Source organism: Mesoplodon bidens, assembly GCF_964165515.1.
Source record: "Mesoplodon bidens genome assembly, chromosome: 3".
Classification (NCBI taxonomy): Eukaryota; Metazoa; Chordata; class Mammalia; order Artiodactyla; family Ziphiidae; genus Mesoplodon; species Mesoplodon bidens.
In genome coordinates, this window is record NC_138178.1 from 5,809,492 (window position 1) to 5,829,474 (window position 19,983).

At 40.1% G+C, this 19,983-nt stretch overlaps 1 protein-coding gene and 1 long non-coding RNA gene across 2 annotated transcripts in view; one reads left to right on the forward strand and one right to left on the reverse strand.

Moving 5' to 3' along the window:
- Nucleotides 1-19,983, reverse strand: part of PTER (phosphotriesterase related) — a 65,021-nt gene that overhangs the window by 2,715 nt on the left and 42,323 nt on the right. The window contains exon 4 of the mRNA XM_081226979.1: nucleotides 4,850-4,990. Within this exon, the coding sequence (XP_081083105.1) occupies nucleotides 4,850-4,990 (141 nt within the window). The remainder of the gene's footprint in view (nucleotides 1-4,849; nucleotides 4,991-19,983) is intronic.
- The window catches only part of LOC308613444, an 80,440-nt gene continuing 65,875 nt past the window's right edge, over nucleotides 5,419-19,983 (forward strand). The window contains exon 1 of the long non-coding RNA XR_014015254.1: nucleotides 5,419-5,520. This is a non-coding gene — a long non-coding RNA (uncharacterized lncRNA). The remainder of the gene's footprint in view (nucleotides 5,521-19,983) is intronic.

Genomic DNA, 19,983 nt, shown 5'->3' on the forward strand with positions numbered 1-19,983 from the left:
CAAAAAACTTGAGCACAAAGCCTTGCCCTCTGAGAATATACATTTTAAAAGAAATTATACTTAAAGATTAGATCTTAGGTTTGCAGGCCAAAGGAATGCCAGAAAAGAGCCAACCTGGGTGTTTTGTCTAGAAATCTGCATTCACCTCATGTGTACACATGTACCTCACGTGTGTCCTAAGAGTACTTAGAGTGCTAGCTGTGCCACCATCATTATTTGCTTCTTTCTTTATTTTTATTGAAGTATAGTTGATGTACAATAGTATATGTTACAGATGTACAGTATAGTGATTCACAAGTTTTAAAGGTTATACTCCATTTATAGTTATTATAAAATATTGGCTCTATTCCCTATGTTGTACAATATATCCTTGTAGCTTATTTCATACATAATAGTTCATACCTCTTAATCCCCTACCTCTGAATTCCCTATATCCCTACCTACCCCTATATAGGGGTAGGGCATTATCTGCCTCTTTAAAATTTGTATAATGTCCCAAAGTCCTGATCTGAAGTTACTTTTGGAATGAACTCTCTTTAAGGGAATTATTTAAGGCAGTTATATGATCGTTTATGAAAGAAGAGAAAGATTTGACAGATGCATGCACAGTGCTGAAACTTAGTGTGACAAACCTTGATCTGCAACTGAAAAGGAGTATCACCTTACAGGAAATTTTAGGGTACACTTTCCCCTGTATATTTTCTGAGCCTTTCTCAACATTTTTGTCTCTTTTCCTTGGCTGAGAAAAAGAGATATCTTATTACTACAGAGGCACATTTGTGTAAACAAATTCCTGTAAGAGGCCTGTGCCATATCCTGAAGCACAAAGTCACTGAATGGTTCAGTAGTAAGGAAAGACACTCCTTTCAAAACGGGAACCCTTAGAACTCATTAAGTCAAGAATCTGGAGACCAGTTATCTCATGAGAAAGAGAATGTTCTGGCTCTAGAAACATAATTATATCCTGACTATCAAGAAAACTGCCTGGTCACTCCTAAAATAAGAGATCGTCTCACATGCTGCGCCATTGTGTAGAAGAACAGTATTTAGAGAGAGACCGCCAGAAGGAAGGAACCACTACAGATGAGAAGACAAAAATCACAGTAATTATAGAAATACAAATGAGTTAATGTTTTGCAAACAAATATTAGAGAGAGACTACAAAGTGTGAAAAGGCAGAGATATAATAAGATGGAGAAATGGAGCATAAGATTGAAAACAGGTGTTAGACACAGAATTTCTGGTGCTGAAAACCAGAGGTAGGCAGAAGCGTGCTTCTCTGTTCTTGCACGTCAAAGCTTTAAGATTACTGAGGCTCAGAGAAGGACTACTGATGAATGATGAAAATCAGGTGCCCAGGAGGTAGGGACAAGGGGATGCACACACAACCCAAAAATCATTTAGTAATTACCGTGAGCTGTACTTGAGACCAGGGACTTAATGCATGGTTTTAATTTACAGAGATTAAGGATGCATACATACACAGATACATAGATATACACAAACACACATGCACATATATATACTTTTTGATGTATTTCCATACATCTAGAATGTTTGCATTTAGCTCAGTGAAAGCTCATATCCCCATAGACCTCCCTCTTCAGATTCCCTCTTTTATTCCAGGTCTAGGAGTGTCATGGAAAGCATAGGGGTGGAGAAGATACAGCTCACTGCCATAAACGGGCTTAGAGAAACAAAGCAGGTCCTGGGAGCAAACTTCCTATTTCCAAGATGAATTGTAAAACGTGTGTTGAGGGCATTCATCGGGAAATCATGGTTCCGAGGTCATGAAAGATGAGAAAGGTCTACACAGCACCCCATTTTAAATTCCGGAGAATATTCACCTCTGAGTATGGTCCAAGCTAGTAGGGCTCTTAGGAAACCTGTTTGCCTGTATTGAGTGGTACTCCTGGGCAAGGAAATTAAAATCATAAAACAAAACAAACGAACAAACCCATGAATCTGTTTAACAAAGAACTGGTTTGAGTAGTAGAAAAAAAAAAATAAAAGGCCCTAGCGATTCTGGTCAGAACAGTCAAAGCAGTTTGCTCATGCAGAGCTGAGTGTCTCCATATTTATATATAAAACTCCTGTAACATCAATCAAGTCTCTCTGATGATATTAAACCTGAAGCCTATTTTACTGTTAATAAGTTCATCAAGGGGGTGTGCCAGTACACAGGGACAGTAGCATACGTGTGAAGATCGACTTCCCAGGGGAAAGACCCTCAGGAGGTCTCAGCTGTGGCCACTGGCTCAAGACCCCCCCCTCAAACCTAATGTACATGTGTTCAACTCCTGCTGCTTGAGCCTCACAGTTTCTGGACATCACTTCTCTGCTCCAGTTTGGCTTTTACTCCCATTCCAACCAGTTTCCTACAGTCAGAACCCTGTTCTGCTCCTTGGCGCCATGGAGAACTACTTCCACTCAACCTTCCTTTTCCCACTCTGACCACGAGTTCCATCCTTCTACGTTTTCGCTCACCTTCTTCCACGATCTGTATTCACCCACTTGCTTCAAGCATCCAGGGATTTTCCCCTGCTATGTTATTCCTGGACACCTCTCCATCTCTCTCTACACTTTCTTCCGTCCAGCTTGGACCTCGTGACCCTCATCTCAAGCCCTCCGTGGTCCCCCCAACATCAACCACGTTTTTCAGACAGAATCCCAACCCTCAAGCTCTTTGTCTCCATCTTCTACTTCTACTCACAAAACTTCTTTGGTCCTACGACCAAAACACAAAACATTTTTTTAGGAAAATAATCACCAAATCATGCACATGGGTGCCAATAGACAGTCGTGCAGTCATGATCTCCGGCTCCGCTGGGTCTTCCACACAACAGTATCTCTCTCATTCATTCACCATCCACGCCCAGCCTTTATCCTCCTCTACGAGGGCCTGCCCTGAGTCCATTCCTTCCTTCTCAGGAGATGACCATGTCTCCTGCACAGGCGCCCTAGAGATCACACGGGACCATCTGTCCTCAGTTTCCTGTTCCTCTCACCAAAACACTGGTCTGCACTCACTCCATTACCTGCCTCACCTGCTCTCATTTCCATGGAGAAAGTATACTTCCTTTCAAACAACTTCCTATTGGCTGCCCAGATTCCATCTCTTTGTCTCCTTAGGAGCCTTCCTCTATATCTCTTACCTGTCCAGATTTTTTTTAGGTTAACGTTGACCACTTCCATCGTCTACCCCAGACACTCAGCTAAAACCCGCATATTTTATTTCATATAAATTCTATAATAACCCTGTAGATTAGGCACCACTTCCCTGCATTCACTCTCTCTGTCTCCTAACAAAACCTTCCTTTGGTCCTGTCTGGACTTCCAGCTCCAGCCCTCCAGCCCTGCTCCCCTTTACTGTCAACCTTCTTGAAAGAGTAGCCTCTGTCCTCTTCGTCACCTTCTGCTCGTTCCTCAAGCCCTTTCTGCCAAGACTGCACTTATTGACTGAAATAAAAACTTCCTGGGCTTCCCTGGTGGCGCAGTGGTTAAGAATCCGTTTGCCAATGCAGGGGGTGCGGGTTCGAGCCCTGGTCCAGGAAGATCCCACATGCCACGGAGCAACTAAGCCCGTGCGCCACAACTACTGAGGCTGCACTCTAGGGCCCACAAGCCACAACTACTGAGGCCTGTGTGCCTAGAGCCTGTGCTCCGCAACAAGAGAAGCCACCGCAATGAGAAGCCCGCATACCACAACGAAGAGTAGCCCCCGCTCGCAGCAACTAGAGAAAGCCCGCGCGCAGCAAGAAAGACCCAACACAGCCAAAAAAAAAAAACCTTCCTGACTGTGAAATCCAATGGATACTTTTCAGTCTTTATCTCACTTGATATCTGCCACCTATTACAAGTGTTCAAGCCCTTCTGCTTTAAGTATTCTTCTCCAACAACTTTCATAACAATGCGTTTCCCTGATATTCTTAACGCTTTGAAAATTTCTCAACCTGTCTCTGAGGGTCTGTTCCTGAGTTCATCCCTTAAGTGCTGGTGGCCACCAGGGCTCTGTCCTCATTCTCCTCTCTGAGTGATCTCATTCATTCCCATGCTTCCAACTGTCACATGCAAGCCAACAATGTCTAGATTTATGTCCAAGTCTCTGTCCTGAGCTTCACACCCTTATCCCAGGGCCCCACTGGATAGCAACACGATATTCCCAAGATAAAGTCATCCTGTCAATCCCAAATCTATTTCTCCTCCCACATTCCCTAACTTGGTGCATTCAGTCTTCATATCACCATGTAACCACGACAAACCAGGTAGCATCCAGCCTTGACTCCCGAAATTTTCCACTTGGTTGCAGAGAACGAATTGTACAATTCCTTGCTTTCACCCACAAAATATTGGACAATTTTGAGAGGTTGGATTTTATATAATGTTTGACCTTTAGACATTATACGTGTAGCCTGTAAGTTACAGTCACCTCTTTAGTGAATATTTTAAGTAAAGCATTTCAGAAATTCATTATAGGAGGTTAGGACCTCAGGTGTGGTCAACCTGAGAAAGAAACAGCTTACTTCATTAAGAATAAAAAGAGGGAAATGTCTTTTGTTCTTTTATTGTCGGAGCAGAGATTGAGTATTGTCTGTATTTCTTATCAGCTGCCCATCTGCACTGAACTTCTAAGGCTTTGCGAAGCTTTCGCCTACTTAGGCTGATTCATTTTCTCCTCAAAATAATATATAGAGATTTGCCTTCCTGAAACAGCATTGATATGTTTTTCTCTGCAGTCCCTGGGTCTGCCTGCTTACTGTTTTCTGAATCTGTGCTAATACCCACCCAGATAAGAAAATCCAAAAGAGATGGTAAAAGGAAATACCATGAGAGATTTCATCATGTTTACCTTTTAATTCTTTTATTATCATTGGGCATGTCAATATCCGGGTTGAACTGATAATGGAAAAGTTCAGTACCAAAGAGGTCATATTCCAAGTAACAGCCAAGTTGAGCAAACTCCAGTAGTTCCTTCTTGTCAAGGAGAGTCCTAGAGACAATAAGACAGACATATTGTTACTCTTAAGAGCATATTTTCCAGGTACTTCCCTGGTGGCCCAGGGGTTAAGACTCCAAGCTTCCAAATGCAGGGACGCTGATTTGATCCCTGGTCGGGGAACTAAGATCCCACGTGCCATGTGGTGTGGCCAAAAACAAACAAAAAAACAAGAGCATATTTTTCACATATACAGATTCAAAGTTTTAAGCACACCATGTACTGGAATGTAGTTGAAATCAAGGAAAAGAACTTTTTAGTTGGCTTTTATGATGTGACTATAAAATAGTTCAATTTGTTACCAGAAATTAGGGAAAATTCCCATCCAAAAGGGTGTTTTCCCATCTCAGGGACTTGGGAACCATAGACATTTTAATTATGCTGCCATCTCCAAAACAATTTTGTCATTCTTTTTCAGAATTGTCTTCAGGATATGCTCTGTATTCCTTTGAAAATCCTTAGTGGGACTGCTGTGAACTGTGGAAACTATCAGAGGAAATTTGGCCTCAGGACTGGAGAATTAGGTGAGTAATACTGATCTGGATAAAACAGGAAGCCAAGGTAAGGTAACAGGGCGATTTTCTTGTGAAGATCATAAAGCTGTTCTAAAATTAATTCCAAAGCATATGTGAATATCAATTGCAATTTTTTTTTAAAAAAGGAGGGGCAGTACTCCTACAGATATTTATGTTCTGGTGTGTTTATTTTTTAAACAGAATTTATTATTTTATGATAATTTTATGGCTATCTTCTCACTTCAGTAGAGATCATAGTAAAAATATCACTCTTTGTAAGACTATGTAAATGAATGGGAAAAGGAGAAAAATATAGGATGAGTGCAGGCTACAGACAGAAGAGTCGAGTCTGGAACAAGAGTAGATTATCTCAAGAAATTGAGATTCTAACAAGTAAAAAGGATGCCTAAAATTAACTCCCAAAATGCCATCGTAGAGATTCAAGCACAGAGAGAAATAGGAAAGAAAGAAAGAAAAAATCCTACCAGGAGGCAGTATGGAAAAAATGTGAAGGAAAAAATACACCTCATTAAACATTGTGTGAAGGTAGTTAAGGACCTAGAGGAAGGAAGTGATTGGGATCCAAAATGGGCTTGGAGAAGAGTTGCAACATCAGATAATCCTTGTCTTATTAGGGTTTTATCCATTCTGATATCCTATTCCTTTGCAATGCCAGGATGCAAGGATTAAAGCACTATTGTATGTCTATAAATCTGCTTCTAAGAGGTCAGAAGTATTTTCAAAGCCTCTCTTCCAAACCCTAGGAGGACCATTTAAGCCTCTGTGTCCGAGTGTGAGAGGATGCTGCTGTCCTGGGCTGCTGCCGGAGAGTTGGTCTTGACTTTCACTCAGCCATCATATCGTAGCGGGCTCCTTTTATTCTCTTCACCAATTTAGCGTAACTTAGAGTTCACGATGTTGTTTTAGGCAGGGAGGCTAAAAAAGTCTTTCCTTTATGCTATAAAATGCACATTAGCTCTGTGCTACCTTCTATTAATACCACTCCTTTTCTATCTTCTTACCATGGAGACCATTTTTGCTTCCAAAATTACTAGGCTAAAAGAATATGTGTTTTACTATAGTAAACATATTCTGTTTTCCCCAAAGAACCCTGCTTAAAAATGAAATATACACAATTAAAATAACATAAGGGGGAAGAGGTAAGTTTAGTATTTTTTTCCTTTTCTAAAATTTTTTATTATTTTTGTCTGTGTTGGGTCTTCGTTGCTGTGCGCGGGCTTTCTCTAGTTGTGGCGAGCAGGGTCTACTCTTCATTGAGGTGCGCGGGCTTCTCTTTGTTGCAGAGCCCGGGCTCTAGGGCGTGCAGGCTTCAGTAGTTGCAGCACATGGGCTCTAGAGCGCAGGCTCAGTAGCTGTGGCGCACAGGCTTAGTTGCTCCGCGGCATGTGGGATCTTCCCAGACCAGGGCTCGAACCCATGTCCCCTGCATTGGCAGGTGATTCTCAACCACTGCACCACCAGGGAAGACCCACTGCTACATATTTTGTCCTCAAGGACATTTTCCAGAATTACATTGACTTTGTGTGCACGTTGTGTTTTTTAATTTTTATTTTGAAATGTAGTTCCCTCCCTGCAGTACCCTCAAAAACTGCACTTGAAAAATGGAAGTTATCCAAAAAGTAAGAAAGGAGTACTTTGTGGAGGTCTTCAATCGGTAGCTCAAAGCATAACGACATATAATAGACAGGATTTGACCATTACAGTTATTTTGGATATTTCTAATAATATGGTCAGAGGAGGAGAAGGAACTATATTAATTGCGACCATTGCTTACTTTCTTACTAGGAGTCTGATGTTGCTCTAAGCCTCTTACAAATATTAAGTGGCATATATTAAGGGTCTTCTATAATGAGGTCCTCTCTCCTGAAGTTCAGACTTGCACGCCTAATTGCTTGCTATCTCTACTTGAATGTTTAATAGGCAGCTCAAGCTTAACATGCCTTGAACTAAACCCCTCATGTCCTGTCCCAAACCAGCTGCTCCAACTAAGTTGATGGCAACTCCATCCATCCAGTGCTCAGGCCAAAAATCTTGGAACTTTCTCCTCTTTCTTCCTCTGAGTCACTCTACATCTGGCCCATCAAGATAGACTTTTGGTTTGACTTTCAAAATAGGACCAGAATCCAAATATGTCACCACCTCCCCTGCTACCCTCCTGGTCCAAAACACCATCTTCTCTTGCAGGATCCCTGCAACAGATTCCCAAGTACTCTCCCTACTTCTCTACCTTTGCTCTGTTACAGTCTATTCCAATACAGCAACCAAAATCTATCTACACACCTAAGTCAGATCAGGTCTCTCCTCTGCTCACAACCCACCAATAGTTCCCCATTTCCCTCCGAGAAAAAGCCAGGGCCTTAACAGTGGACCACGAGGCCCTGAATGATCTTCCTGGATGTGGTCTTCCAAAAACCTCATCTCAGAGAGGGATGGGGAACATAGGCCTCCGGATCTCCAGATGTCAATTATATATAAATCCTGCCTGTATTGGAAATGTTCTCAGAAGAATGGCACCATAGGCAGGGATCACTTTCTAGAGGGAGACGAACATGTTCAATTAGATTCATCTACACATGTAAGTTTCAAATGTAAAATCCCTGGGAATTCTTACCCTGTAGAACAGCACATAGAAAGGAGTGTGTCTTTGAGGGAAATGGTCCCTCTGTAAAACACTCTTAAAAATTTCACAGTCATATGTAGGGGAGAAGATTTCAGAAAAGAAGCAATTAAGCTGATATTTTGACCATCAGGAGAATGCAGTTTAAAAAGGAGGCAGACAAATTTGCTGTCATTAAAAAGCCAGGATAAATATACATACACACACACATCTACATATATACACGTACATATATGTATGTACATACATACAAACATACATATTATTATTATTAGTGACATTTGATGATGGGACACACCCTCGATAACTGAACATTAGTGTGAAGGCAACTAAGATATGAGTGCACTTAAATTCTCCCTGTTGAAGGAGGAAACATAGTATAAAATCCATGGGAAAAAGTAGGTCAATGATCAGACATACTTTTCAGAAGACAGCCCTGAAAATAAAATGAGTTTGGTATTAGCTATTAATGAGGCGGTAGGATGGAGAAGTTGGTGAAGCAAGAAAATAAAACAGTAATCCTCAGGCAAAAAAATGGCCCTATCTCATTTAATCCTTACAAAAACTACATGAGAAAAGTATGATCGTCCCCATTTTATAGATGAGGAAACTAAGTCTCAGAAAAGCTTGTAAGTCTCAACTTCCCAAATGAGGAGGTGGTGAATAAATGCAAATTGCATTCATCTTCAGATGTCAGCATCTACGTCAGCACCTACCTATGGAGAAATACACCCCATCACAAAAGCATCTCACCTTGCACCGTGAATGTCTAACAAGGTGACTTAACTACATTAAACTGACATTCAGCTGGATGACTTCCAGGGACTGTCAAGGTGCTACTGAAGTTGCATTTATGCATGTGACTTTTTTTTCACTTGGAGAAAGGATCGACCCCAGATGTCAAAATGGTACCAGGGGAAAATGTACTCTGCTTGACGTCTGTCAGAAGAGGATTAAACGGAGGTCCTGCCCCTCAGTGATCTCACAGCACTTCTTATAAGAGCGAAGGTGTCAACCGCAGCCAGTTTTCCTCGTTCCATATTCTATATCCATGAATAATTATATTCATTCTTTTTCCAGTCTTCCCCAGCCTTTAAGGTATATATCTTTCACCTCTTGCCCTACATAGTCAATTAGGTGACTCTGAGATGCAGAAGAGCTACTGCATTTCACCTGGAGAAAGTCCCTTCTTCCAGGTGCATGAAGTTGATTGCAATGTCATTTGTAAAATATCCTGAGGTTTCCCAAGAGGAAGATGAGATGTTTGAATCAAGTATTTGTTCTTGTTATTCATATTATATCATTTCTTCTGTTGCATGTTTGACACTTTTGCTCTTCAACCAGTAAACAGATTCTCTCTATGTAAGGAACGGGCTTATATTTATGACAAATATATTGCTGTTAACTAAGAAAATGGTTCTCTGATGCCATTTGGCTATCTTCATTTTCAGAATATGGTTATCACGTACGCACGTGTTTTAAGGCCAGTACTAAAATGCAAGACAGTTGATTCTGTTTTTCAAACCTCTTTATATTCTAGATCTGATCCAAGAGCTGAGGGGTGTAGTTTAATGTCAAAATGCACTCTGAGTGGGAACAAGGAAGCCTGTGTGAAGAGATAATTTAGAGAAGGATCTTTGCGCTCGCTGGGAGGCGAGAACTAAGAAGCAGAGGAAAGGATATAACACGTGGTGTAATCAAGATGATGACATTACCTAACATTTGTCTTGGGTTTTTACAGTTTCAAAATACTCGCAAACACATGATTTCATCTCATACACTCAAGCCCACCTCCATGAATTAATTCAGCAAACATTTACCGTCTTGTGCTATCACCTACCCCGTGCTAGCCTTTGTGCTAGAAATACTCCTGTGAATAAGAAATTCAACCTGCTGTCTCAAAAAACTGAAAGTCTAGGGAAGGAGATAGATATTTAAATTAATAATCACAATTAAATGTGTTGAAAGCTTTTCATAGTACAAATACATACAAAGTATATTATGAAAGAATCATGAAAGAGGTGACTCCTTTGTGTTGAGTCTTGAAGAAAACTATTCAGATGTAGGTGGGTGGGGTTTAAGTGTCCGGTGAGGGATGGATAATCCAGAAGAACACCTATTGAGAGGTAAAAGAGCTTGTCATTTCTAGAAGATAAGGCTGTAATTTATCAGAGCTAAAGTGCATGAGGGGAGACGCATCTATCCATCCATCCATCCATCCACCCACCCACCCATCCATCTAATAAGAAATTGTTGATCATCTACTTACTATGAAGTATGAGCTGGGGAAGAAAAGACAAATAATACAGGGTCTCATCCTTCAAGAAGATCAGTGTCTATTAAGGAAAAGAGACATGGAAACACATAATGGCTTCTCAGACCTTACCAAGTCTAAGAAAGTACTACTAGGAACTGGGGTGACACAAAGAAGGAGATATCAAACACCGCTTGGCTCATCCAGGAGAAGCTTCATAGAGAACAAAATCTCTGGTGAGTTGGATATGGAAGAAAGACTCTGCCTAGTAGGTCAGAGAATAGGGTATTTCCACCAGACGGACTAGGTTGTGTGAGAAGCATGTAAGAACACTCAGCACAGGTTACTCAAAGTCACGGGCAGTGTGGCTTTAGCCCAGATTCTGTCTGTGCACCAGAGAGGGTGGGAGATGAGATGGAGAGATGGGTGGGGACCAGATGACCAAGATGTTTGGATTTTGTGCTGAAGGTGACACAGAACCACTGAAGGATCGTAAATCAGGCTGGGGGAATGTAATCAGATTGGTGTTTGCAGAGATCCAATTGATGGCAATTTGGAGGCTAGATTAGGGAGCAGACCTACGGGAGCGGTTCCTGTGTGGAGACAATGACAGTCGTTCGGGTGACAATGAGGACCTGAATTAAGTGAACAACAGAGGAATAGATCAGAGGGGCTGTGTTTGGAGATCTTAGCGTGGTAGACAGGTTTTAACGTGTGGGGCTGCAGAGGGGAGGGGACTTTAGACTAACATCTGGGCGAATAATCCTGTCATTGACCAGAATAGGGCAAGAAGGAAGAGTAAGCAGTGGGACACGGTCCCCATAGTGACCGAAGTGTAGAAGGAGAATCAAGGGCCTGCCACGGGCAGTTCATTAGATGTTGGCATCATTAAATGCTACCACGAGCATGGAAAGGGCAGGTTCTGAAACTCATAATGAACTGGTGAAATACTGATGCTGCATATTAACATGATTGCAGAAATGAAGAAACTAAAGCTTGGGTCTTTTAAGTGATCAAGAACCCAGGAATTCCAGGAACTCCTAGGCTAGTGCACTTTCCATTATACTGTGCAGTGACTTTGTTGGAATTCGTCAGCTACTCCAGTCTGTGAATTCCAGGGCCTGGAAAGTAAGCACTGTGAGTGTTGCTGTAGTTTGAGACTGGACTAGCTCAGGGCCTGACACATACAGAAGCACAGAATATCTTCAGTGCCAAAACTTATGAACTTGACCAAGTAATTAAAAAATTTTTTTTAACTTAAAAATACGATCATAAGGAGATGCTTATATATAACTGATTTATTTAAAACAATGTTTAATTTCAATGACTGATTATTATAAAAATTGTTTACCACAAAAGAACTCCAAAAAAATCCTGTCTCCCTCTTCACTGAATTTCTTAATTTAAAACCAATGAGTATTTGTACAGATAGTGTCATGTGGGATTCTTTATAATTTTATGAGAGTTCTTCAACAACTACTTAAAAGAATTATGAAACTCACCTAGAATTGTTGATGTAACAACGTAAAATAACTTTTAAAATAGTTATAATACAATGTTTAAAAGAAATTAATATATAAATTACTATAACCTAATAAATTCAATGTTAATATATAATTTTAAGACACTATTCACGTATATTTCTATACTATTAATGACAGTTGCAACTTACCTACAAAATCTGAAAAATTCTTAATTGATGAATTTCAATTAATTTATTTTTTAATGTCAAAAATAGAAACTGAATAGAATGAAGTAAGTTTTTAGTGTACGGCCTAAACATCGTCTATGGCTAGAAAGTATAATTTATTACTTCAATTAAATATTTACCAGGGGGCTTCCCTGGTGGCGCAGTGGTTGAGAGTCCGCCTGCCGATGCAGGGGACACGGGTTCGTGCCCCAGTCCGGGAGGATCCCACATGCCGTGGAGCGGCTGGGCCCATGAGCTATGGCTGCTGAGCCTGCGCGTCCGGAGCCTGTGCTCCACAACGGGAGAGGCCACAACAGTGAGAGGCCCGCGTACCGCAAAAAAAAAAAAAAAAAAAAAAATTACCAGGAACTCTGGTTTCACACAAACTCAAAACCATCAATTCAGATGGTGCATTCACATTAATGTACTAGTTTATTCCCATATACGTAGGTATTTTAAAGATTCTTTTGTCTTTTTTAGTGGATTTTTTTGTGATAAAGCATTACTTTTATGGAACAGTCTTTTCAACTGTAGAGAGTAACTGGGAATGAAAAGCAATAGAAAAATAATTCAGATTGCAATGTATTTATTTTACATATTCCTCATTATCTATATTTGAACAGGCATCTTCCTCCCACGTGATTCAGTTTCCTTCTTGGGTCTTTATCGTACAGAGATGTTTAGTGATGTCATAGGAGGGAATGACGTCACATTTTCAATATTATGACATAAGTGTAGGCTTGAGGAAAAGGAACAGATGGCTGCAAGAGAAAAAAACTCTTGTTTAAATTACACCAAAACCAGAAGTTGGCTCTGAATTGCGAAATGTAATTAAAACCTCATTTTAAAATGGATTTCACAGTTTATCCACCCTAGGAAGAGCTTTTTACCATATGAACTTTCCAGCTACCACAGAGCACAAAAGAGGTTGCGTTTTTCATGTAAGCTATACACAGTTCAAGGCATGATGGTATTGAGGAGAGTGAAGATAAATCTCATAGACATGGCAATCCTATTTGTTATAATGTCACATTTCATGGGAATGGTGTCAGAGTCATGAAAAATGTCTCTAGAAGAAAAAAATTACTTGTGGAAGCTTTTGGTGGGTATAATGTATCAGAGAGAATACAGGACTAGTGCCTTCGTTTGCTCTTGACATTGGGCTGATTCGCCCAAGTGTCTTTGTTGAAGAGTGCGATTTAGGATGCTCAACACATGCCAATTACCAGCATAACTTAATTGCATTTTATTCGGGACTTTTAGGTATATTAAGTAGTTTTGCTCCATTTCAGTTTGTCCAGTATTTGCCTGGATTTTCTATTTCTTTTAAAATAAGTTTTGCAATGAAAGGAAAACCATGATAAACGATAATCGGGGAAATTTGCCTAGCACATTAAGGGTTAAAACATAATTTTTCTTAATGCCTTTTGACAGATGAGCAAAAGACTGGAGGCTTAAATGACTTGCTGACCGTCACTTAGCAAGTAAGTGCTGGTGTCGGAAATAGAATCAGACACTGTGACCCCAGCACTCCCTCTTTCTCCATTGTCCCAGGCAGACATAGAATAGGCACTGCATTCATGAAAGAGTAGCTGTGGCCAATGTCACCACACGACATCACACTGAAATGTGTTCAAGGTTTGTGTTTCTTTGTCACTGAGTGCTCTCTACAAACTGATGTAGACTTTAAAAAAATTTTTTTATTGGAGTATAATTGACTTACAATGTTGTGTTAGTTTCTGCTGTACAGCAAAGTGAATCAGTTATACATATACATATATCCACTCGTTTTTAGATTCTTTTCCCATATAGGTCATTAGAGAGCACTGAGTAGAGTTCCCTGTGCTATACAGTAGGTCCTTATTAGGTATCTGTTTTACATATAGTAGTGTGTGTATGTCAATCCCAATCTCCCAATTTATCCCTCTCCCCCCGTAACCACAAGTTTGTTTTTCACATCTGTGACTCTATTTCTGTTTTGTAAATAAGTTCATTTGTACCATTTTTTTAGATTCCACATATAAGTGATATCATATGGTATTTGTCTTTCTCTGTCTGACTTAGTTCACTCAGTATGACAACCTCTAGGTCCATCCATGTTGTGACAAATGGCATTATTTCATTCTTTCTGTGGCTGAGTAGTATTCCATTGTATATATGTACCATATCTTCTTTATCCATTCTTCTGTCGATGGGCATTTAGGTTGCTTCTGTGTCCTGGCTATTGTGAATAGTGCTGCATCAAACATTGGAGTGCGTGTATCTTTTCAAATTATGATTTTCTCTGGATATATGCCCAAAAGTGGGATTGCTGGATCATATGGCAACTCTATTTTTAGTTTTTTAAGGAACGTCCATACTGTTCTGCATAACGGTTGTATCAATTTCCATTCCCACCAACAGTGCAAGAGGGTTCCCTTTTCTCCACACCCTCTCCAGCATTTACTGTTTGTAGCTTTTTCGATGATGGCCATTCTGACCGGTGTGAGGTGACACCTCATGGTAGTTTTGATGTGCGTTTCTCTAATGATTAGTGATGTGGAGCATCTTTTCATGTGGCTCTTGGCTACCTGTATGTCTTCTTTGAAGAAATGTCTGTTTAGATCTTTCACCCATTTTTTGATTGATTGGGTTGTTTTTTGATATTGATCATGAGCTGTTTGTATATTTTGTAAATTAACCCCTTGTCTGTCAATTCATTTGCAAATATTTTCTCCCATTCTGTGGGTTGTAGTGTAGATTTTTATGTAAAATTTAGCTACAGTCATACCTAACTCTATACCAGTAGCCATGATGGTATGTTTAAAAACATCTAGTTTTTCTTATATTTTCCTGTCTCATGCCATATGGGTAACAGAAGAAATGTCAGTGGCTATTAGGAAATGAGAGAAGGGCAGTGTACTAGTAAGTATTCTCTCTTAACAATTCTCATGTTCTTCTCAGGCCCCTATTTTGTTGCCTGAATTAATGTCTTTAATTTCTCACTCCGTAGTTGGATCTGAGCTGATATGACTAAGTAAGTTGTCTTTACTATATATAACGTGTACAAAGTATATACTCCACAAGGCATACTCATCCCTCTCACCACATACTGTGCATTTTGCACATAATGCACGCATACGCACAATCCTAACGATAAACTGTTAAGAAATACAGCACTGTGTGCAGAGGATTCTGAGTGTTATAAACCATTTCATGTGCAAAACATTCCAATTGTTCTTTTTTTTTTAAAGTACCTCCATGCTATTTAAATATATAAAAATATTTTGGTCCGTTTTAAGTTTGCCAAACTTTTGCCTGGAATTGTTTTTGGATGGTTTCACATTAATTCCTAGTATGCACAGGAATTAGAACTGTACAGTTCAAAGGATACCAGATGATTATTTTTTGGTGCCTTTACAAAGACACCCTTAAGGTTAAGTCACCATAATTACAATGAAGTAATCATGTTGAAGGCAGAAAATGGGTCTTGTTCCGTGCTACATCCTAGTGTCAGGTATATGGTAATTAGGCACTTCACAAATATTTGTTGAATAAATGAATAAATGAAGTGATTTTCCACTCACTTACTTTATCTAATTAAGAGCATGAAAAAAAAAATGTATCTAAATTGTGTCCTTTAAGGAGGTGGGCGAATTTGGCCTGGATAATCAGGGGTAAAGAGCCCATCCACTGCAATCTGCCTTCTCCTCTTTCAGAAACCCTTGGGTCAGATTCCTCTACCTTCCACAGGGAGAAATTTTCAAAGAGAGAGATGTGCTATATTCCTGCACTTAATTAGCATTGTGCCTCTAATCAAACTCTAGGCCCTGGATTTCCATTAAAGCCCTTTGGTTTGTTAAATCGATAAATAGAAGAAAGATTGAGGCATAGCACCTGTCTTTGGCCGTCCCAGTGGCTCCGAGTTTGATCAGAAAATAGTTAGTACCCAGCCATGTTGCTTTACCCAACTTTCCTTGGTGATGACAGAATTTTGCTGTCATAAAAATACCTACAGCTACTCTATAGTACATTGCAGAGAAAATTCCTTGGAGGTGGATGGCAAAAAGACTCTCCATGGGTTATCTTCTTCAATCCCATATACCCTGTGTCAAACCAGGGGCAGAGGCAGTGCTGTGATTATATGCCACCTGGAAATGTGGCTAGAGTTTTAACAGGTAGTCAAGTTTTAATACGTGATTAAAAGGCATAAAGCCTTTGTGGATTAAAAGCCCAAACAGGAACACATAAGTGCTGGGGTTATTTTTCGACAAATGTTGACTTTGGGCGGCTATAACTGTCAAGGGCAGCCCCCTACAATGTTCCCTCGGGTTACATCCACCGCAGTCCACAGGCACTTCCACAGGCCTGTATTTCTTAAAGAGAACAGATGGTTGGGGGAGGGGCCCAGACACAGAAGCAGATTTATCTTGTCAGGCTGTTCTCTCCAGGCAAATGACCTGAAGCAGGTCACAAGTGGTCACATGACAACAGTGTGGTTCAGAGGTGTCCTAAGGTGCTGGCCATTTGTTAACTCTTCCCTCTCAGGGTCTCAACTGCTTCTTTTGGATAGGCATATAGCAGTTTTGTTGTTGTTGTTTTATGTGTGTGTGCATGTATTTTAAGGTAAAATGCCTTATTATGAATGCTAGCGAAGATTTATATATCTTTAAAAATATTTAATTGTTGGTACTTCCCTGGTGGCGCAGTGGATAAGACTCCATGCTCCCAATGCAGGGGGCCTGGGTTCAATCCCTGGTCAGGAAACCAGACCCCACATGCACGCTGCAACTGAGAGTTCACATGCCACAACTAAGGAGCCCACATGCCGCAACAAGGGAGCCCTGGAGGCACAACTAAGGAGCCCACCTGCCAGTGCAACCAAATAATTAAATTAGAAAAAAAAAGATTAGAAAAACTTCTTAAAATTTTAATTGCATCAATGGATTGTGGACACCTGGAGATATTTTATTTTGTATTCTCAAATGATAGAAATCCTACCTTTAGGGGGATGAATGAACAGTTTTACAGGTAGTCAAGGCTGAGCGGCAGTCCGGCTAGAAAGCCCAGTGTCCTAAAAAGAGTTGCAGGACAGACCAGCATCTTACCTTGCTTCCCACGGTCACAGCAGCCTGTGGGTTCAGAACCTTCTCTTTCAAGCCTAAAAATTCTTGTTGTTTTCCTGGAGGCCTTGTTTTCAGGATGCTCTTCTTTTTGTGTGTTGTATGTGCATTTTGTTGCATGAAATACATGTTCTTTTATGATTTGTCCCCATTATAGAAGCTGAAGTCCTTGCCGTTTCAGTACAGGTCAGATTGTGTGTGCAGCCCAGCAGACCTCAGAGAGTCTGTGAAAGGCTGACCTAGTCAAACGCCAGCCTGGCAACTGTCTTGCTGTGAACACTCACATCAAAAAGCTAAAGTTGCCTGCCTCTGCCTCCCTGATTTTTTTTTTCTGTTACTTTATTTGGTTTGTTTTTCCCAATGCACTCCTTTTTCTAAAGCCATTTTCCCTAGTTGCCTGTCCTCTGAAACGTTCATACTTCTAGGTATAGTATTTCAGGCCTGGAACCCTGAATAATCCATAATATAGGGACAGGATGGGTGGCTGTTCTAGAATTGGTCTCAGGATTTTCTAGGATGCTCTGAGTTTGTCTGATGTCAGTTCGAGCTCCCCATTCCATCCTGGGCCATTTTAAAAGGAGGCATTGAAATGGCAGCCAGTGAATCTCAGATACTGTAGCTTTATTGTTTAAAAGAAAATACATATACATATGTGTATATATATTTTATGTACCTATACATGTTTGATTTTATGAGCAAGGAGTAAACATATATATATATATACATATACACACACACACACACACGTAGAGTTTGATGTTATGAACAAGGAAGTCCTGCTGTTGTAGAAGTTAACGTTTATTTCACAATTTTCAATGAAAGGTTATATTCTATTAATGCCAGGCCTCATTTTCTCACTTACCTACATGTCTAAGTATAAACAAATAGAGTTAGAAAGATTCTTCTTTAAGAATTAGTATGAGCCAGTTCAAGCAGTAGGGCAGGCTAAACGTTCACAGGATACCTTGCCAACATAGTACATGTAAAATAATGAATAAAATGAAAGGGGACAAAATATCATATTTTTAAATGCCTGGCTAAGCTGGTAGGAAAGTAAAGGACTTGTTCAGGGGGCAGAAACAAAAGAGAGAGCAGAGAAAATAAGGAGTAAGGGGTGACCTAGAGCAGCCGTTTGCCTGTTTTTTTTTTTTTATTGAGGTATAATTGATGTACAATATTATGTAAGTTTCTGGTATACAACATAGTGATTCACAATTTTCAAAGCTTATATTCCATTTTTAGTTATTATAAAATATTGACTATATTCCCTGTGTTGTACAATATATCCTTGTGGCTTATTTATTTTATACATAGTAGTTTGTACCTCTTAATCCCCTTCTGCTATCTTGCCCCTCCCCTCTCCCTCTCCCCACTGGTAACCACTAGTTTGTTCTCTGTATCTGTGAGTCTGTTTCCTCTTTTGTTATATTCACTAGTTTGTTGTATTTTTTAGGTTCCACGTATAAGTGATATCATACAGTATTTGTCTTTCTCTGTCTATTTCATTAGCATAATACCCTCCAAATCTATCCATGTTGTTGCAAATGGCAAAATTTCATTCTTTTTTACGGTTGAGTAGTATTCCATTGCTTATAGACATCACATCTTCTTTATCCATTTATCTGTTGACGGGCACTTAGGTTGCTTCCGTATCTTGGCAATTGTAAATGATGCTGCTGTGAACATTGCGGTGCATGTATCTTTTTGAATCAGTGTTTTTGGCTTTTTTGGATATATATCTAGGAGTGAAATTGCTGGGTCATATACTAGTTCTATTTTTAGTTTTTTGAGAAAACTCCGTACTGTTTTCCACCTGACTGAACCAACTTACACTCCCACCAACAGTGTACAAGGGATCCCTTTTCTCCACATCCTCACCAACATTTGTTATTTGTGTTCTTTTTGATGGTGGCCATTCTGACAGGTGTGAGGTGATATCTCATTGTGGTTTTAATTTGCATTTTCCTGACGATTAACGATACTGAGCATCTTTTCATGACCATCTGTATGTCTTCTTTGGAAAAATGTCTATTTAGGTCTTCTGCCCATTTTGTAATTGGGTTGTTTGTTTTTTTGATGCCTGGGGGGTTTTAAAGGACGAAGTGAGAAAAAACTGGGGCTGAATAGAAATAAATCAGAGACATAGCCTCTGCCAGCACAAGAAGGGAGTACTCCTCTCACACAAAAACAACACCCATGTGGGTGGACTCAGTGCCAATCTGGCCCACAGAAGGAGTCTCTGGAGATTATATGTCTTCCTCAGTCTTGTCTTCTGGTGGAGGGGAGGCAGTTGGGAAAAAAGTCTTCCATGAGAATCTATAACCACAAACCTGCACTTACTGAGTTTAGGGGCCAGAATTCATAGCACCTGTGTGGTTCTAAAACCCTCAAATGCTTAAACAGTCACAAAAAGATAAATACGGTATGATTCCACTTGTATGAGGTACCTGTAGTCACATTCGTAGAGACAGACAATCGAATGGCCGTTGCCGTGGGCCAGGGGTGGGGGGATGGGGAGTTGATGGTCAATGGCTATAGAATTTCAGTTGTGCAAATGAAGAGAGTTCTAGATATCAGTTGCCCAACAATGTGAATGTACTGAACACAACCAAACTTGACATTTCAAAATGGTGAAGATGGTAAATTTTATGTCATGTGTATTTTACCACAGTAAAAATTGTCTTTTAATTTTTAAAAATTTAAAGTAGTCTCAGGTTGGTAATGCCCCCTGACTGCCTATAAGAAACAAACATAGCAAACAAACAAAAGGCCAGGAAAAGACCCTCCA